The sequence below is a fragment of the Lytechinus pictus genome, chromosome 15, assembly GCF_037042905.1.
Source record: "Lytechinus pictus isolate F3 Inbred chromosome 15, Lp3.0, whole genome shotgun sequence".
Taxonomy (NCBI): domain Eukaryota; kingdom Metazoa; phylum Echinodermata; class Echinoidea; order Temnopleuroida; family Toxopneustidae; genus Lytechinus; species Lytechinus pictus.
The window spans coordinates 8,469,743-8,491,522 of NC_087259.1; the positions used below are offsets into that span (position 1 = coordinate 8,469,743).

Genomic DNA, 21,780 nt, shown 5'->3' on the forward strand with positions numbered 1-21,780 from the left:
GGCGGCTTAGCTACAGCTGGGGTAATAATATGATACCAAGTATCAAAGCGCAGTTGAGTATATGCACATAGTAACTGTGCTATATAAATAGACATATTATTATTATTATGGTAACCAGTGCTGTAGTCAAGGCCCAAACCCTCAAGGCCAAAGCTAAGGCTTTGAAACACAAGGCCCAAGGCCAATGCCTGAAAATCTCAAGGCCAAGGCATTTCAAACTTACAACGTACAGCACAAGGGGGTAACAAGCCGAAGAAAAGCATGTACAAAATATAGATTTAAGGTGAAACATTGAATGAACTCAATGTGATGTTCATATTGAATTCACTGAAGGGCCTCACTTTCAATATGACGATTTGACCTTTTCCTTTTCCCTACTAATATGACAACTGTTCTGTTGGGTGTTGTTTGCACTGATACCCAATGTATATGTGACTGATGTAATACTGGTAAGTTGACTTATAGTTAAATCTACATCCAGCTTGCTTTCATTTTACCTGTATGGGTGTCCATTGGTAATTATGGTGGGGAGGATGACTGACACAAATATTGCTCTATCCGAGGGATTTTTTTTTGTTGTTTTTTTGAGGGGGGTTATTACATGTAGGATGGGGCTCAGTGAAGTAGTAAGCCAACAATGTTGAGGGGGCGAGACATGACATACATGTATGGTGCGAACCCCCCCCCCTCCCCTCTCTCTCTCTCTCATTCTTTCTTGCTTGTTAAGAAGAGAGCCCCCCCCAAAAAAAAAAAATACCCTCCACAAATAAGATATTTTCTCAATATATTGTCAAAATCTATCACAAAATTAGCTTTCCTTATAACATGAGGTTCAAATTTCTGCTTGTCACTTCTTTCACTTGCAACATTTTTTAATTGAAATTTGGCTCCTTATGCTATGTTTGGTACCTCAATTGTTTTTTTTTTGCTTAACACACCATTGATATAGCCCATTTGAATAAATTTGACAATATTTTTTAGCAAAACTTAGATCCAGTTTGCCAAATCTTTTCAGAATATTATGCTTGCTAGGTAAAGAAAGTAAAGGAAGGGAAAAAATTACCATCATCTGCATTTGTAGACGTCTATTGTGTTTGTTATCCTCATAAGAAATAATCTTCGTCATCAATTTTTGGGGTTGTAGCTGCAGAGTATGACAATTGTTGTCGAAATCACAATCAGATCCATCTTTATTATCATTCTTACTATCATCATCATGTTCACAATCATTGTTATTATTATTATCATCATTGCTATCATCTTTATCATCTTGTTTGGTAAAAACTGATGATATGGGTTTTTCATTACCTTTATTTATGTGGTTTTATATGATTGACCAATAAAGAGGTGATTTATAAAACAAAAAAATATAATCATTTATTACTAAAGTTATCATTGTTATTACTACTACATGTACTTCTACTTCTACTACTACTACTACTATTATTACTACTACTACTACTACTACTACTACTACTACTACTACTACTACTACTACTACTACTACTACTACTACTACTACTACTACTACTACTACTACTACTATACTACTTCTACTATACTACTACTACTACTACTGTACTACTACCACTACTACTACTACTACTACCAGTACTTCTACTGTTACTGCCACAACTACTTTGGAGATTGGTAAAGTATTTGTAAGATTTAACAATTGTCAAAATCACAATCAGCTCTTTGAATATTATCATCATCATTCACACTGCTATCATGTCCAAAATCATTATTATTATTATCTTTATTTCTATAATCATTATTACTATAATCATCATATTATTATTATTGTTGTTGTATTTTTTATTATTACATGTATCATTATTATTATCATCATTATTATTATTATTGAAAAATTAGGCCTTAAGGCCAAGGTCGTGCATCAAGGCACTAAACACAGATGGTAACCATGCTCAAACCTTGGCAAAAAATATTTAGTGCTTTACATTGACCACTACTAATGTTGCATATTACTTGTACAATGTACATGTATTGTTATAGTAGTAATACAGTAATATCATTATTTAGAATTAATAGTACTACTGTAGTACGAATGGGAAACTATCGTAACATTTTTTATGTAGAATTGGCAAATACCTGTCATGTCAGCTATAATGATTGTTACATTTTTTATGTACAATTGGCAAATACATGTACCTGCCAGCTATATGTATATTGTACAAAGCAATAAATGTGGAAAGATTAAATCGCAGTCATGATAATGTTATGTGATCATGATAATTTCATGATTACATATTTCTTTTGTAAGCTTTTTAAATCGTTATGCTAATCATTCCCACAGGAATTTTTTTATTTAATTTTTTTTTGGGGGGGGGCTACTTGTCACAACTTACTGCCTAAATCTGCAACCTTGGATATACTCTAACATTGCGATGATGACGATTTTCAGGGCTCCCTTATTCAGTTTCCAGGGCTCTTTTGAGTATTTCAGGTGTGAAATCGCCCCCCAGCCCCCATGTAATTTTTTTCATGCATCGCCAGTAAGAAGGGTTTCAACCAAATTCATTGTAAATTACTCGCATGTATGATTTTAATCACTACATTTTATGTTTTCCTCTGTAAACCTAATTTTCAGTGATACCGAACGATGGCCGCTCTTCTCCAGGGGGTAGCATGCCAAGTGATGATGCCATAATGGTCGACCATTCACGTTCCGCCAGGTAGATACCCCACCCCATGCCCCCTAGAAAAGAGAGAGAATGCTATCAAGTTTGTGTGCTACATGTATGTTGTGTGATTCTGTGAAACCTTCTAAATGTAAGAGTCTGTCATATAATCAATTTTTTTTTATTTTAAGTTGCAATGTTGCACTAAATACATATCTGTATTATTGTTTCTTAGCAGATAGTTATATGTACAGTAGAAGATGCTGCATTTACATTATAATTTTGTGATTGTATCTGAGATTATAATTCTATTTTTTATTTTAAAATTAAATACACAATATGTTATCGTTTGATTTGTTTTCATACCGTTAGTCACCGACTTTCGGTTTCTCTGTATAATTATATACATGTAGTGAAGGAGGCACAATTTAATACTTGTTAATGTCCTGCACTCATTGGCTTAATTATTGATATATGTAATTCTTATTCTTCTTGTAATTCTTGCATGTACATGTAGCAATGCTCTAAATATCCATGATACATGTGTACTTCTTAAGAGTTTTAAAGAGGTGTAACAAATTGAATTTGATCTGAACTGTAATTCAGTCTTATCCTCTCATTCAAGCCAAGTACAGAGATTAATCTCAAGTTGATAGTTGATATTGCAACTCTTTATGAAATCCTTTATCTCCTTCAAAACCTTGACATTCCTCTGCTTTGCAGTGAGCTACATGTACTTGCTAGAAATTTACCTGAATGTGGTCCCATACGTGCAAATGTACGTCATGTTGTTCATAGCTAATTTCATAAAACCTGTAGATATGTACATGTATGCACACACCCTGTAGTTTCATTTACAGCACTCTTGCCACTTTCTTCCTTTATGCTCTGCCAGCAATTCTGTCTGTCGATCGCACTCTCCCAGCGCAAGCAGCGGCCTGGCCGCATCCACGGAGCTCCCCTCGACGGCGGGGACGACGCCCATGATAGACTCTCAGCCTCTGATCCACGACAGCGGGAGCGACAACCCCGACTACAGCGACCACTCCGACCCCAGCCGACCCCGGGCTAGCTCGTCCCCTGCGAGTGCCCAGCATTCGGTGAGGGCCATCCCCCCGCCACTGACCCTCCCTGCAACTGCTTCGGTTAACCTATACCCCACCGCTCCGAGTAAGTCACATTTCATTTCGCCGTTGTCTTGTCACGAAGCTGCATTCGTAAATATCTTGGCAAAGATCACATAGACCCATCCTAAAAGAGTTGAAATCGTTGATATATTGAAACCACTGAATTATTATTTTTAGTTTGATTCTACAATTCGGTCCCTTTCAAAAAATTGGTCAAGTACGATTTTCTTGTTAAAATTTAAAATTTCATGTGCTCCTAATATTTGATAATAATAATAATAAACAGTTCTTGTATAGCGCATATCACGATTATGAATAATGTCTCTATGCGCTTCCAAAGGACTTGGATATTATTACCCTTTACTTGTTTTCATAGGATCTGATTTGAAATCATCTATTGTCTCGTGTGCTGTTTGTGTTCCAATTTGCCACTCACAGCTTGATCTAAATCACCAATTCTGTTACAATTGATTTTCTTGACAACCAATTGATTCAGTGGAGAACTAAAATTTATATTATTCATGTGTTCTTTATATTTTATACATGTAGGTACAAATGTTCAGAATATGAACACGATTTACAAAACATGTAATTGATTTCACATAAATCCAATTAACTTCAATTCTCTTCAATACATGGCAATTAAAATATTTACCGGTACTTTCTTTCAGGTTGTCTCTTTAATTTATCTTATTTAGTTGCTTGTTTTATCTGGAGGGGTCTCGATACTGCCAAAATATTTGCAAACGGCTCTTAAGTGACAAGTTTCCATTCGCAATAATATGATAATCTCATGTCTCATTCCTTTACATTCTAGTACTAGTATGTAAGTTGCCAACAGTTAAAAATGAATATTCCTTTGATCCCATGCTCATCATTTTTTACCCCCTTTTACATGATCGAGGCTCAACCCCCCTCCCTCTGACATCCCCAACATGGCAACACCAGTAGATCATTGGATGACACTTGTTTAAATCTCATCTCTTCCTCCGAAATAGAATTCACATTGTAGTATCTACCATAGCACCCTTTCATACTACTTGAGAAAAAAAGATATGTACATGTTAATAATGATAATAATAATAATAGGCATTTATATAGCGCCATCTATTCTAGAAATATTCTATTCCGAGGCGCATTGTTTATTATTGTTATTACCCCGGCTTTAGCTCGAGCTGCCTTTCAGCGCTCGGTGCATTCACGGAATTAATCCTGCCGGGTACCCATTCACCTCACCTGGGTTGAGTGCAGCACAATGTAGATAAATTTCTTGCTGAAGGAAATTACGCCATTGCTGGGATTCGAACCCACGACCTTCTGTTTCAAAGTCAGAAGACTAATCCACTGGGCCACAACGCTCCATGTGGAAGGCTTTGGACTAAGTACCCTTTCATACTTGAAAATATAAACTCATGTACATGTTCAAGGCTTCAGATTTTAAATTCCAGTATATGGAGTGAAGTTTTAGTTCATTTCAGCCCAGACCACCAATTCACACCTGAAAGTTAACCCCCCCTGCATAGCCTTTTCAATTCCTCTCAAAACAAATTTCCCATTATTGCAATGTTTCTCGCAAGTTTCTGCAACCTTGTCAAGCTACCTGGGGCCCGTCTTACAAGGAGTTGCGATTGATCAGATCAATCGCAACTATGGAAAGCCAGCAAAGTCAACATATAAAATGCATGTTTGTTCAAAAGATATTCAAGATATGAATGTATATCAATGAATCCATTGATTTCTTGACAATTAGGTGTGTTCTCCTTCGTTTACAAAGGACATTTTGCAAATTTTCTGTAGAAAAAATTATGGCAATGATGTATTTCCATAGAGTTACGGTTGATTGGATCAATCGTAACTCTTTGTAAGACGGGGCCCACTGAATTTCATAGATTCTATGAATTCCGTGAATTTTATAAATCCATATTTGCCTACTTTTGGTGGTGAAAACAATGAACCAACTGTTCATTTTTGGCATACAGTAGATTCCCAATTACCCAATCAATTATAGAAGTGTTGTCATCTTTTTGGATGAATATGGTCTTCAAACCGTTCAATTCAAATGAACCTCAAATAATCGTACAACAACCTCACAAGAGCCAATTGACTTGCGCCCTCGCTCTTTGGTGCCCTAAAATTTTAATAATGATATAATTGATTGATTTATATATAGCGGAAAATGCATGTGCATATGTTCTTCTGCACTGCTCCTGATATGCTTGGAAAACAAATCCTACAAAAAAAGGACAGGAAATCAAAATAGTACAAGTTGTACATTCATTCCTAGTTTTTGTTTCAGAAAACTTTTGTGCATGTTTTATGAAATGCATGAAAGTGCATACTTTCAATTCAGCGCAACGTCTTTTGTTATGTTTGTATAACTTTACCTACATTGGTTTTTGGTATGAGGATTTGAAATGAAAAGGCTTTATTAATACGCAATATTCGTCTTTCATGGGGTTAAGCAAAGTTCAATTTTGAATACAGTACCTTTGATTTATGCAACATTTTTGCTCATGCTAGAGCGAGAGTGCTTTCCCCAGATATCTTGAATTGCTTTTAATCCGTTAAGATCAAAACATTCATTGAAGTATAAATAAGTTGTTCAAATATGCAGAGAACCTTTATTTATTTGATTTTTTTTTGGGGGGGGGTTTAATTTGAAAGTATTTTCCCTCTATATTGAAGTATTATTTGAGTAAATCAACATTACAGGCTGTATGTAAATAATAGGGCACACATTCATGTTTGTATAGCACTCAAGTGTCTTTGTAAGTGCTACCCGTGTCAATGTTATATTAAATGGATTTAATTTCTGAACCACAGATGAAAGCACACATTCTTCGCTCCCTGGGGAATGTGCAGGCTTGACAAATATAAAAATGCCAATGGGCTTCCATATGTGTTCCACCTTGGATGAATATTACATTGAGAACAAAAATGAAATTAATTGATTGAAATTAAGTGTAACTGATTAGGATTTAAAGGAAAAAAAAATAGAAGGAAATTAAATCACCACAGGAATTCCACTGACTTGGAGCTGAAGTCATCTGTAATACTAGTACAATTATTGGTGTAATTTGTATAGCCAACATGTGCTAAAAAATTATCCTTGTTGAAAATAATGAAATCCCTGATCAGGAATCTGAAGGCACCTCTGAATGGAATTTCCACAGGCGGGTGTTAGTCTTTGAATTCACAATGATTGTGACAAAATTAGATAATAATATCCTGTTAAACTATAGAGGGCGGCATCCATCCTATCACATGCATAGATGACATATTGTGGCAGACATCTACATCTTCCAGTTTGGTATAAAACCCACAGCAGTGCTACCCCCCCCCCCTGTGGTTTTCTTTGTAAGAGTTGTATTGGCAGCATTTTATCAGAACTGTTAATCTACTTTTATTTCATTTATCTCTCCATTTGACAAAGGCAAGTCTATGCCAGTTGGATTTGCGTCCAGCAAAGCTCACTTTTAGATAAATTGTTCTCTTTAAATAATACGCCTGTGCGTTTTAATCTGGTATGTGGGTCTGAAAAAATATTGTTACACCATGCTTTGACTCTTAAAGGGTGAATTAGGTTGAATGGTTAACTCTGCTCCATGAAGTTGACATTTCATAAGTCAAACGATTGCCCAAGTCAACCAGTTTTTCTACCAGAATATGCAAAATTTATTTATGTATTTCTTGTTAGTTCAACAAACTTCTGTGGTCTCGTAAGATTTTTCAACTTTTAGTGGATTCGTCTGTATTTATGAAGTGATAAAAGTGCAAGAGAACAGAAAATGCAATCTAATGTCAGGTTTTATGAATTATGGCTCGTGAATATACACGTTATGTATCTCCCTGTGCAGAGGCGTCGATCCTGGGGGGGCAGGGGGGGCAATCGCCCCACCAATGAAAATATTGGGGGGGCAAACATATCGTTTTGCCCCCCCAATAATTATGCATGTGCAACTAAAAAATAAAATAAGATTGTAATGCTACACTGAAATCAGCAAGCGAGATTGAGATACCAACTCGATTTTGATTTAAAATCGTGCTCAAAATGTCTGCTTTTCAGATTGGAATACAAATATTTTTTTTCGTTTTCAGTTCTAAACCTCAAAAGAACTCCCGCTTCGATTTGCGATAATCTTTTGTTGGATGTATATCTTGTTCTTTATTAAAAGCGTCCATTAAACTGTCTTTTTTTTTCCAGATTGAAATATCAAAATTTTCAGCTTGCGCTTCGCGCTCGCATCTATTGTTCTTCTAGATACCCTTCTTAATCATTGGTACCAAAAATGCTTAGAATATTAAGCTTTCAGGTCAGAATATAAAGAAATTTCAGCTCGCTCTCTAGTGAGATACATGTATCTATCCTCCTCATGAGTTACTACAAACCTAAACAGGTACATTTTTCCTGTTTTCATGTCATACTTCGCGCTCGCATTGTTGGTGAGGGTGAGATATGTGTCTCTTTCTCATGAGTCATATATATATATATATATATGCATATATATAAAATATAGGCCTATGTGCGTGTGGGGGTGTAGGTGAGTTTGTTTGTTTTGTGTGATCAAGCGCCTTTGGAACGTTGATTCATGATTTTGCCCCCCCAATCTGAAAAATGGATCGACGCCCCTGTCCCTGTGGTCATGCATGGCTGGGGAGTCTATAGACCAACATGAATCAGCATTTTTCTCAAATTCACCTTGCTTGTTTAATTTTGCCGTCCAAGATCTATTGATTCTTCTTAACCAAACCGCCGAGGTATGGAGGCTGTGGGAATGATTATTTCTAAAGAAAAAAAATAATAATAATAGTGGAAGATGACATTTTATTTTTCTGTTTGTTCTACAAGTCATGGCAAAATAAAATACAAATTATGTTGTTTTTATAGAAATATAAAGGATTGTGATATGATACAAATGTTCATTGCTTTGCAAAGATGATCTGCTCACCGGGCACTTTCTTTAAAAGAACCGTGGGGATTTTCTTTCTTTTTTTCTTCTTCTTTAAATAAAGGGTAGAAAATTCCATTTGTGATGAGCTGTTTTGTGTGACATATTCTTCATAACCAAATAACTCAGAAGAACTGATAATGAGAAAGATTACATGTATCTTTCTCATGGAAAGATATCAAAATAACTGATAATGAAAAAATATGCAGGCATATTTTTTTCAACATTTGACTTTATTCTGCTTACATGTACTTATTTTCCCCATCTTAAGTGTATTTTTGTTTTCTTTGCTTTTTCCATTAGCTTTCTTTGTCTTGTAGATTTTTAAGATAAATGTAAATTGGCAATCCTCTTTTTATTGAGTCTGAACAACAACACATAAAACTTTTTTTATTGCCTTCACAGAAGGACTAATGGAGAGAGTAAGAAAATGAGTGAAAGGTTATATTTGTTTGAGTTGTTAAATCCGCTATTCTTTCCATTTTAATGATCGAGAATTAATGGTTTTTCGGTAGAAGTGTGTTTGATTGTTTGTTGTTTCTGAAGTGCAAGGGATTGTGGGAAGGCACAGCGGGAAGTGCTTGGAGACCCAGGACATTGCCATTTACAAGGGCAATGTACTATTAACTATTATGCCCTCTTATGCCTCTTTTTTTCATCACGATCCTCTTTGATGACAAAACTCTCGAAGGGGGAAAGTATTTTGGGGCTCAAAATTTTGACCAATAAGAAAGATATTTGTGCTCCATCCTAGCTGGACCGTCTAACTTTGGTGGAAAAGGATAGACCTACAGAAAGTAACTTTTATGTAGATTTTGGTTGCTGTAATGATTACGCTGATAGAAATGATGATGATAATGATGTTGATGATGCTGATAATGATAACGATGACGACAACCACGATGATGATGATGTTGATGTGTTTTTTTTTGTTGTTTTTTTTGTATGTTCTCATTTACATCGTCACTGTATATTGAACAAAAATAAAAAACAACCGCATGATATACATTAGAATTCAACATAAAAATTGACAACATTATATCAATATAGCAAGAAAGAATTTTAGAAACATGTTCAATAGTAAGCAAACATAATGCCTAAATTGACTTTTCAATCTTTGTTTTACAATTTTTCCAAAAAATACCTTTTTGTATTATATTTGCTCTCCATTTTATTTCTTCTAAGAATATTTCAAATATTTCTTTAAAATTTGATTTTCTTTTTTGTTGAAAAATTGTATAAGAAGCTAAATTGATTAATACATTAAAGAAAGATATAACGTTGTGTCCATTACCACCGTGTCTACCAATCACAATGTCTTTATAACTTATATCCACATTTTTAATATTCAGATTAATGGTAACACAAAAGTTACTGAATTTTAACCAAAAGAGTGAAATAGTTGATGTTGATAATGATGATGATGATGATGATGTTGATGATGATGATAAAGGTGATGGTGATGATAAAGGTGATGGTGATGATATCAATAATAAAGTTGATGGTGACAATGCTGCTGATAATGCTGATGATGATAATGGTGGTGCTGATGATTATGATGTTATTGATCATGATGGTAATGAAGATGATGATGGTGATGATGATGATGGTGATGATGATGATGATGATGATGATGTTATTGATCATGATGGTAATGATGTTGATAATGAAGATGATGATGATGATGATGATGGTAATGGTGTTGATGATGAAGGTGATGATGGTGATGATGATGATGAAGATGATGATGGTGATGATGATGGTGATGATGATGATGTTGATGTTGGTGGTGATGACTGATGATGATGATGAAAGTGATGGTGATGATTATGATTATGTGGATAGTGGTAAACTAACAGATTGTTACATTGCATATGGACAATTCATGATTTTGAATACATTTTATTATTGATAATAATAATCATAACTATCAATCTGCTAACTACAATTATGACATCATCATCAATACAAGTTATATCATTAAGAAATGTCCCCACTGAATTACTTTCAAATATTTTATTGGACTTTGCATTAGACAATATTGGTCAAGAACAAAAAAATGAAAGAAATTTTAAGTCAACAGACAAGTTTTTGTCTGATTCAAGTACCATTTTGTACCAGGCTCAGACACTCGTAGACCTTGCATTGTACGTGTTCGTCAATCAAAACGGACCTTACAATTGACTCACTGATGCAAGCAAATCATTGCTGGGACGCTAAACCCTCGCATCTCAAAATTAAACATTTTGAGGGCTGCTCAGAGATCGATGTATCCTAGAAGTATGGAATGATTGCAATACCTTATTGTCTAAGAACAGTTCCCCAATTTTCTGTAGAGAACTCCTTCTATTAAAGCTAAAGAAACTTTGTTGTCAATTTGTCAATTTCTTTTTCTTTGAAATACGTAATCCTTCCATTTTCTTTTTCGCTCAAAACTTGATCTTCTATATTTTGTTATGATTGTTTTTTTTTGTAAATGTTGTTTATATTGTGATTTGTTTTCTCTGTAATTTACCTCTGTTGCCCTGCATGTAAATTATTAGTTCATGACCTGGGCTTATTTCCTTTTTATTACGTATGTATACACCTATGTTCCTTTGTTTGATTTTGAATATTGAATAAAGTGATGAAGAAAAAAAATATGCTGTATCTCTCAAACTGAGATTTTCTGAGCTTTTCTCAAATTCTTCAAATTTGGAGATACGAGGTTTTAACATCCCAGCAATAGAATGTAGGTTGAAGGGTGCGTGATCTTGAATGGTTTCCTCAGATTCTTTATTCAATATTTAATTGTATTGCTAGTTTTGTTGTTATCACCATCATGATAATAGGAGCTTGGGGCACTTTCATTTGGGTTATTATTCTTCAGGCTCCATGCTGTTTAATTGGTCTCAATTGTTGGTTAGGTGACTCAGTTCATAATGATACGCTGTAAAAACACTGTTTAAATTGTAAGCATTTGATCATTCTATAAACAACAAGACATTTTAATGTACTGTTAACAATTGTTTAAACTTTTTAAACATCTTGTTTAAAACTTTAAGCAACTCATTTAAAATTAAACATCTTGTTTAAAACTTAAACAACTCGTTTAAAACCTGAACAACTTGTTTAAAACTTTAAACAATAGTGGTTTAGAGTGACAGGCTTCAACAAAGTACTTGAAATTTTAAACAGCGTTTTGACAGTGTAGCACTGATTTTTCTTGTTAAAGAATGTCATGGTGAAATGTACTCCGAATTGAAAAATTAATGAACAGATAATATTCACACACACACTATACACATGAATGAATGAACGAATAAAGGAATGAATGGATGGATGGATGAGTTTTAACAGTTATCATTGGGGCGTTGTGGTCTTGTGGTTAAGACTCTCGTCTTTCAATCTGAGGGACATGGGTTCGATTCCCAGCCATGGCGTGTTTTCCTTCAGCAAGAAATTTGCCATATTGTGCTGCACTCAACCCTGGTGAGGTACATGTAAATGGGTTCCGGCAGGAAGAAATTCCTCAAATAGTAGTGAGCAACCGGAATAGGTTGACCAGCTTGGCCGGGGTAATATACATGTAGGAGCACCTGAAGCACCTAACAAGGTGGATATGTGCGTTATATAAATCCATTGTTATTATTATTATCATTTTAGTTTTTTAAAAGCTGTTTTAATCCACAATGAATATGGATGAGGTAATAAATATTTGTACATGTAGGAGAGATAAATAATAGAATTGTAAAACAAATCAGTCATAAAGTTGTAAATAATAAAATCAAACAGAATTTGCATTAAATTTAAGTTTATTTCTTTACTAACCATCATTTCTCTTTTAATATTCTAAAGATACAAAATATATATTCTCAATGATCACTATTCAATAGAAAATTTATACAAAGTAATTACTTCTACATATATCTTTTGACAGCTAATAGCAAACCCTATTTAATGATTTAATAAACTTTACATGTTTTTTTCATTTCCTGTCTTGATCGATTTTGACAGCTTGAGTCTTTTGTAAAACTTAAATATTTTGTGGGCATATATCACTCTAAAATTAAGATACTGAAGTTATTACGACTCTGTGCACATTTCCTTTTGTGATTGTGGTCTCTGTAGATGTGCAGTTTGATACGATTGTTGCTTGTCACCGTTTTCAAATGGCCGTAAAGTTTATTTTTATTTTTTGATTGTGTGATGTACAGTTGTGCCAAGTCGTACCAGGTACTTGTCGTTCATTTTAATATACAGTATGTACTTGTGTTATTGTATGTAGTTGTAGTACGGCTACACGGACTTGTGTTTGTTCAGTTTTTTTTTTTTTTTGTCTTGGTCTTGAAGTTTGTAGATTCCCATCTTTGCTTTTCATTTGAAATTGAATTCAGGTTATTGACATTGCTGTGCTCAAGGAAAAGGAAGAAGAAAGAGAGTGAGAAAGAGAGGGCACCAGCCAGGGAGGGAGGGGGGTATGAGAGAACGACAGAGAGAGAAGGGAAAGAGGAATAGATCAATTCTGTATATATTCACTTTTTTTCAATATATTGCATACTGTTTTGGTCAAAGATCATTTTCACATTAGCAATGGCCCTATGCAGAAGAGGAATGTTAGTGGGCTTTTAAATTAAAAACCTTGTAAAGGTAAAATCACTGCAAAAATGGCCTATACACCTACCTTATGGCAGATGAAAAGACAGATATCAGAATAACATCAAAAGTAAACACCATAAACGCTTAAAAATCTTGTCAATACTGTCATAACTCACTTACTTTTAAAGGGGAATTTAAGTGAGTTTGAACTGATGAATAGAAAATTACAAGTATCTTTATAAAAAAAAATTCATGGGAGGTCAATTTGAATATCCCACTACTACTTTTTCCTTTGCTTTCCCCCATCTCCAGATAATGAAATGAAGACTAAATACTTATAATACTTGATGAGCTCTTACTAGTGAATAGGAAATTATATTCTCCACCTTATCTCAAGGAAGGATAATTTGGATATATATATCCCAAAACGTTTTCCTAGCCTCTGCTCCCCCTTCATACATGTTCACACCAAATGGAAGATTAAATATCCATAATGAATTACTGTATGACATCGGACTAATGATTCAAAAACTGCAAGTACCTTACACATTTATTCATATGTTAATTTGAATGTCCCACAATTTTTTCTTTGTATTTTTCTTCTCTCCTCCAGACCCACGAAACGGAAGATTAAATACCCGTAATGATTTATTAGACACATCACCAGCGGGATTAGAGGCACTATATTCAAGGGTAAGATCTTGTATTTTATGAAATCTTTATTTAAATATTTTATAAATGTTTTTGTTGGCTGACTTACTCTTGATAAGGACCCAAATGCCAGATGCACAATGACATAGTTTCTACAGTATCATTTCAACCATTTTATATACATATATTACTGTATTACTTTTTTATGTTATTAAATTGATCAACTGAAATTTAAGCCCCAACTCTTCAAATTGGAAAATTATGATTAAATTCATAAAACAGGTCATCATTTTTTTCATTGAATTCGATATTTCAACTCCATGCATTTCTCAGACTTTTCAGTGAATTAGATAATATAGCAGTGATAACATTTTGGGGGGGCCATTTGGAAGATGTTAGTTTTATTTAATTAATCTTTTTTTTCTAGATAATATGAAGGTTGTAGTGCCTTCAATAAATACTGGCATGAGCTTTTCATGTAGTGAAGTACTAGCAATGAAAAATAATGTGGGCCAGGCTATACAAAAGGCTGATTATTATAATAGAGTTTCATTTCAATTCTGACTACAAGTTTGTCGATATCCCTCTGCGGAGTAATTTGCTTGGTAAAATATTTCCCTCTTTTTCCCTCGTCGGCAGGTAAACCGAAGCAATCTACAAGCACCTTCACGATTGAAGAAAGACAGTCTGGCTGCCATCGCAGTCTTGCTCGATCAAGAAGAAAACGAGTCCGACCTCCGACCCCTGGACAGTCCGCCCTCCGTGGTCATATCCAATCAAAGGACAACGTTATAGCCCAATGGGAAATCAGGAAATATATTTTTATAAACATTTGAAAACTTGTGACCAAAGAACCTGATTGCCAACTCAAAGTGAGTGTTGGTGATTGAAATCATTTTTATTCTTGTTGTTGTCAAGATGATATAAAGGTAAAGGACGCCATCTATTGTTGGTAGGTTATGTGGATACATTGTGAGAAATTTCGGAGCAAATGAAATGTGCACCCAACTGAGACAGATACATGTACCAGTCTTTTATGAGAGACCTTCATCGTCGTTATCATCATCTTCATCATTGTCATCATTACCATCGTCATCATCGGGGCCCTCTGGAAGACCACTACTTATTGGTGAATGGGATACCCTGACAGAATATCAGAAATTGATAAATAAGTAAATCTTCATTATTGTCGTCATCATCATTATCATCATGGATCATATGACAGCATCATAATTGACTTGGAACTTGAGAGAGATTGCGAGATACAGAGCAATAGGAGTCCGGATTTCCTTGTATGTTGGGAGAAACTGTCTGACAGCATCTTCGAAAGAATATCTAATGCTTGCCTTCCATAATGAAAGACCTCACTACTCCCTAGTCCTCAAGGATGCCCTACTCTCTGATGCAGGCATCACCTTAAATATGACACTTGGTCATCCTTAAACAGGTTTCCAAGAGATCAGCCATTGACAGAGTGACATGGAGGTTGCTGACTCATCGAAGAGCAAGCTGACCCTCTGTCCTTGAAGTGGAATCCAACCCAAATGAAAAGTTGTTTTAAGAGGAAAAAAGAAAAATCAGACGAGGGATAGGTGAAAGTTTGAATAATATCAGACAAATAATAAAAATAATAAATTTAATTAAGTACGTTATTTAATTAAGTTAGTTGCCTTACCATTTGTCATAATTCATACCCAGTTGCCAATTTGAAATTTACATTGTCTTTATGGGGATCTCAATTTAAAAACGGCCATAACTTTCTTATTCCTTGTCCGATTTCTTCCTAACTTTCACCATTATGGTAATATTGTTTTTCTCCTCTCTCACTCAACATCTTATGACCATGGTTGAATTCCTTTTTAACCTGCTTGAGACTGAGCTTGCATATGTGTGTGTTGGATACTTTGGAAAGTGCATGTTACAGCATCGTCGGCTACAGGGGAAGAATTACATGGGGGCTCGGGGCAATTTTGCCCCTGAAATGCACATAAAAGCACTAAAAAAGGAGCCCTGGAAAATCCTAGTTCATGTTAAAGCTTATCCAATGTTGCAGAATCGGGCAGTAAGCTGTGAAAAGTAGCAGCCAAAAACAAAAAAAATAAATTTGTTGCCTGGTCAGCTAGCCTCCAAATGGCTATTCTAAAGTCCCCATTTTTATGTGATACAGAGAACGGAAATATACCGCAGATGAAGTTGGGGAGAGCTCAGAATTTTATGGAAAATACTAATGGGGTTGGGGAAGTTCAAAGAAATTTGATGTATTTGTCTAGAATCTCTACTCTTAACTCCACTTGATACTTGATGCAATTTCCATTCAACCAATAGCTACATGTACACTACATTTCCAGATTTTTTCTTTCTTTTTTAGGGGGGGTAAGATTTCATTTGTTTAGGGACAGCTATTAGATATCATTTTTGACTGAGTGCCAGATAGTATATTGCTAAGTTGCACAGTTACTTGCTGCATAGAATTAGGTTTTTCATCCTTTATTTTTTAATGTATTTGTATTCTTTTCCATTATATTTCTGTTATACTCGTATCTGGATGTTCAGTCTACGTCCTTGGTCAAGAAATTGGCTAGACCCCATCACATGCACAATGAACAAACCTTTAGAAGTCTGATAATGTTTTCTTGTAATTATTATGTTCATCATTCTTATAACACCAACACATTGTGTGATTGCTACTCCTTTGTAAGCTTTATCTAGTTTTACAGGCTCGTATTCTGAACTCAGGTTTAAATTAAACCCTGGTTTAAAGTTGTGGTTTAACTATAGAGAGCCAGTTGGGGCACAAATCATTAATGGTACACATCCATTTTATTAACTCATTTCACCCTCAAATTGTCTGGGAATGATAACTGAAGTATTCTGAAGTATTTTTCTTCATTATGAAAACAACAGGAAACAAAATAGAAGGGATAGGAGATACACAATATAAACATAATTTTTTTAATTTTGACTCCCCATAATTTTAGCACAGAGTTAGACCGTGGTCTAAGTTAAACCTGACTTCAGAATACGGGCCACAGTGTATATTGTAAAATCATGGTATGAAAAGACAAACATGTACATGCAGGATTGCTTGTACTATGTACAATGTTTTCTTGAAATCATGTTCTCCATTCTCATAATAACGACATACTGTGCTATTGTTGCTCCTTTGTAAGTTTTTATTTAGTCTTGCAGTGTCTATTGTAAAATCATGGTATGCAAGGAAATAGTATGTAGGATCGTTTGTACTATGGTAAAGGTTTTGTTGAATGTGGTGCTGTATTTATGGATAATTTTTATATAGAGCTTGTGTTTTTCAAAGATATATTGCTTTTAACTGCCTCTTCTGTAAAAATGAATGTGATTGGCTGACTGGTGCACGTACACAATATGATAGGCTGAATTATTGGTTGGAAGTTATATGACACCATACAAAGGATATGAATTTTTTTTTTCTAGTTTTTATAGATGTGTGTATTCGCATCTAGCGTTATGACTACACACGTGGCTGAAAGTAAAGCGGACATTGTTTTGACATGAAAATTAATATCTGTCTTCCTTGCGTTTCCTTTTCTAAAGGTTTGTCTTTGGTAATATCTGTCATTCTTTCTAATCCTCTCTTGCCCCTCACTCTTTCCTCCCCGATCTTTCTCATTTTCTTTCTTCTTCCTCTCTCTCCTTGCTTTCTAATCACTCTACCCCCCCCCCCCTTTATCCTCTCTCATCCCCTTTTCTTAAAAAATCTAAAACAAACCAGTATTCCTCTTCAGAACAATTTTAAAGCAATATGCATCCAGTCTTCTATACTTCAATCAGAGGCGTTGGAACGTCAGGCTCATACAATGAAAGTGGAGGGGCACCTATTGTTTGGCAGACAAAAGGTGCCCCTCCACTTTCTTTGTCTGAGCCTGATGTTCCGCCGCCTCTGACTTCAATCACCAAGCACGAAATTGTGCCAAACTTTCTATGCAAAGTAGAAAATTCCAGGGTATATTAGAAAGTCAGCCTTGTCGTAAAGAGAGTTCAAGTAACTTAAGTGTATCTCAATTATGGAAAGACATTAGCACCTTAATTTGCCTTGTATATAGAAATTTTTGCATAGTTTTCTACGTAGAGAACATGCACAATTCCATGCAATATTTTTTACCACTTCTTGACCATGCAGTGATGTACTTTTTGCATTTTGAATGTTTTTTAAACCTCTTAGTTGAGTTAACTGAAATCGTAGAGGTGTCCAGGGCCAGGTAACATAAAGCTTTATAATTGATCATAAGGCTGATATCTATGATTGATCATACACAATAATCAATGCAATCAATCCTAGAAATCAGCCCCAGATCAATCGCTAGGCTTTATTTTACGGGCCCCTGATGTAAGTTTCTCCATTAAGACAGGGTCGTGTATCGTCAACCCTGAACCTCGTAACATTAAGCTTTATAATTGATCATAAGGCTGATATCTATGATTGATCATACACAATAATCAAAGCAATCAATCATAGAAATCAGCCCCACGATCAATCGCTAAGCTTAATGTTACGATGCCCTGATGTAAGTTTCTCCATTAAGACAGGGTCGCGTATCTTCAACCCTGGACCCAGTAACATAAATCTTTATAATTGATCATAAGGCTGATATCTATGATTGATAATACACAATAATCAATGCAATCAATCGTAGAAATCAGCCCCAGATCGATCGCTAAGCTTTATTTTACGGGCCCCAGATGTAAGTTTCTCCATTAAGACAGGGTCGCATATCTTCAACCCTGGACCCAGTAACATAAAGCTTTATAATTGATCATAAGGCTGATATCTATGATTGATCATACACAATAATCAATGCAATCAATCGTAGAAATCAGCCCGATGATCAATCGCAAAGCTTTATGTGACAGGGCTCTCATGTAGTGAACATTTTTAGACACTTTATCACAAGTTATGGGGTTCAGATCCCACCATGGCCACTGGCGTAAATCCTTGCATCACACCTATTGTTCGGGGGATGATCTATTGTTCCATCCTCCCCCCCCCCCCCCTTGAATAGCATGACGTCACAGATAATATGCCCGTGACTGTGACACTTGTGTAATTTAGCAAGACAGTAATCTGTGTTTGCCCCACTCAACCCAGGTGAGGCAACTGAGTATTTAGTTGGGATTTATTCCTGGAAATGCTCTGATAGCTTTACTCGGAGTCTGAAAGGGATTTTTGCCATAAAATGTTTGCAGTCAATTGCAAATTTCCTGTCACAATTTCACATTAGATGTATTAATTGTGGTTGCTGCAAATCAGTTTTCACTTATTACAGTTTAATCAGATCAGATAAGAATCAGATCAACAATTAATTGCAAGACATAACTAATTGGATGACTCCCATCGAATTCAAGTTTCTTATAATGTCCCACTAGTCACATTTTTTTAATCAGCACCCTGTCAAAACCTTTTTAAAAGCTGTTAAGGATGTCTCATCAAATTTTTTGAGCAGCTGATTTAAAAAAAATCTCAAACTAAGACGAAATATGTGTATGAGTGCTTGTATTTGTCCTCAAAACCCCAATAAACACACCACATATTTGATGAAAAACTGTATTTTAGACACAAGTAGGAGTTTATTCGCCTGATTTTTATAAATCAGAACAAAGCGAAATGATCATTTTAACCATTTTCTTTTAAAATCCAATCAGTGAAACTTCATGGTATCAATTTATTTCAACTGTTATTGAAATGTAAAGGGTGTGATTCGAAACACATTCTTTATGTGATGAAATGTCTAGAATTATTATTTTTTTAAACAAACAGCTGGTATTGATGGTGCAAATATTGTGCATATTTCGGATGTAGCTGAAAAGATTTTTAGGCTGAAATTGAATATAATTGCATTATTGATTCTTATTACCACAGATATGATATGTACATGTAATGCATTTTCATAGTTGTATTCAAATCACAAATATAGTAAAAAGGTATATATGCAATATTTTTTATATTCAATTGATATGAATTTAAGAAATTAATATTCTAATTCAGAAAATTTTATTTTAAATTCCAGAAGTTTGTCTTTCAGTGAAATTCATTCATTCCACAGTATCTAAACTGAGGCTTATATTTTTGACAGGTTTGCTTGCATACATGTATCTGTGCCTTTCTTGTAACACAGTTACAGTGCAAAATTTATATATTTGAAACTATCGTGTAGATAATTGTACATTGAGAGTGGCCATACATTTCTGAATTTATAATATTTAAAGTTGTTCTTATAACGTAGCAGTTTTATTATGTACTTGACTTTTATAGCATTATACTTGTAAAATAATAAGAACCAAAATAGATAAATGTCAAAAATAGATCAAAAGTAATGTTTTAGATTGGCTCTTATAATTGCCTAGTTTTTATCTTGTAAAACATATGTACTTAGCATCAGATATGTTTGAAATGGTGTATATGTTTGCTTTAAATAAATTTAGTACAGTCTTGAAAGTTAACTTGCCATTTGTATATAAGGTACTTTTGAAACAAAACACATATGCAAAAGGTGTGCTTTATAAAAATAATGAAAAATAATAAATACTGATTTTGTATCATAATTTTTGTGTGCAATATTTTACTTTTGTGGAATGTCTATAATTTTATGGATATATGAAGGTTTAATTCATTGAGACTTTGTGTACATCGTTTTATTTGTATGTATCAGCAATTCTATATCTACCCTTAAGTAAAAGTTTTCAATAATTTGTTTCATAATATTTGTTCTAATCACGAAATTATTTCTGATATATTTTATTTCAATTTGAAATTATATTCTTAGCACTTATTACCAACTAAAGAAGATGATATAATGAGAATTCTTGTATTTGGAATTATGTAGATATATTTATTGATATGACTCTAGGATGAGATGAACTATAATAAGCATAATTCCATGATTTATAGCAAAAAGTTATATATTATGCATAAATTAGCATAATTGATATAAAATTCAGTTTCTTCACAAAACGGTAGTGATTTGTATTTGCGCAAATCACATCTTAAGTGACGCTTAAACGGATTTTCAGCGAAATCATGTGATCATTTGCTAGGGGATCTCACAGGGGAGAAATCCACCCCCCCCCCCTTCCCAGTATAGCATAGCTCCAAAAGCCCTGCCTAACTAGGGTTAAAAGTTATTGAAATGGTTCCATGATCGTTTGCTCCTGCAACTCTTGCTTCGCTATTTCGCTATTTATAATTTCCATAAACGTATTAAATTCATTACTGATTTAGACACTGGATCGAACACCATACCCTACTCTACCCTAAACCTAACATAAAACCATATTGCGACCCTAACCCTACATCTTACACGAAATCAAGCCCGGATAATTGTCGCAGGAGCAAGTTTCATGTCACCACAGACTAAATTACCCCTTCTTGAAATGTTTTTCAGAAAAGAAAAGTCCTTTCATTTTGTAACCATTTTTTTTTTCATTGTAATCAGCGTACCGCCAGGTACCCAGATATTCGTATATATGAATTAGTTTGTATGAAATCACTGGGGTGTAAAAAGAGCAGAATTAGTCGCTGCACAATTTGACATGTCAAAAACTGACATTTATTCAATGGCTCGAGGCTGAGAGAATTACATGATGGAAAAGGATTTAATATCTTAGCGACATATTTGTATTTGGTGTGGTTTTCTTCTTTTCCCTCCTTTAGATTGAAGACAGGAAGTTAATATTTAGATTATGACATATTTTGACTGAAATGAAGAACGATTTGCTTTGCTTTTAAAGTCCATTTGCCGTTTTTAAAGCAGGTATTGTGCTAGATCTATCTCAAAAAATGTCTAAACTCACTTCTTT

General features: G+C 34.6%; 1 protein-coding gene across 1 annotated transcript in view; it reads left to right on the forward strand.

The window, feature by feature from the left end:
• Nucleotides 1-17,488, forward strand: part of LOC129277222 (protein sidekick-1-like) — a 55,236-nt gene extending 37,748 nt beyond the window's left edge. Inside the window, exons 22-25 of the mRNA XM_064110657.1 lie at nucleotides 2,612-2,696; nucleotides 3,538-3,812; nucleotides 13,910-13,989; nucleotides 14,587-17,488. Coding sequence (XP_063966727.1) covers nucleotides 2,612-2,696; nucleotides 3,538-3,812; nucleotides 13,910-13,989; nucleotides 14,587-14,742 — 596 coding nt within the window. The 3' untranslated portion in view covers nucleotides 14,743-17,488. The remainder of the gene's footprint in view (nucleotides 1-2,611; nucleotides 2,697-3,537; nucleotides 3,813-13,909; nucleotides 13,990-14,586) is intronic.
• The last annotated feature ends 4,292 nt before the right edge of the window (nucleotides 17,489-21,780 follow it).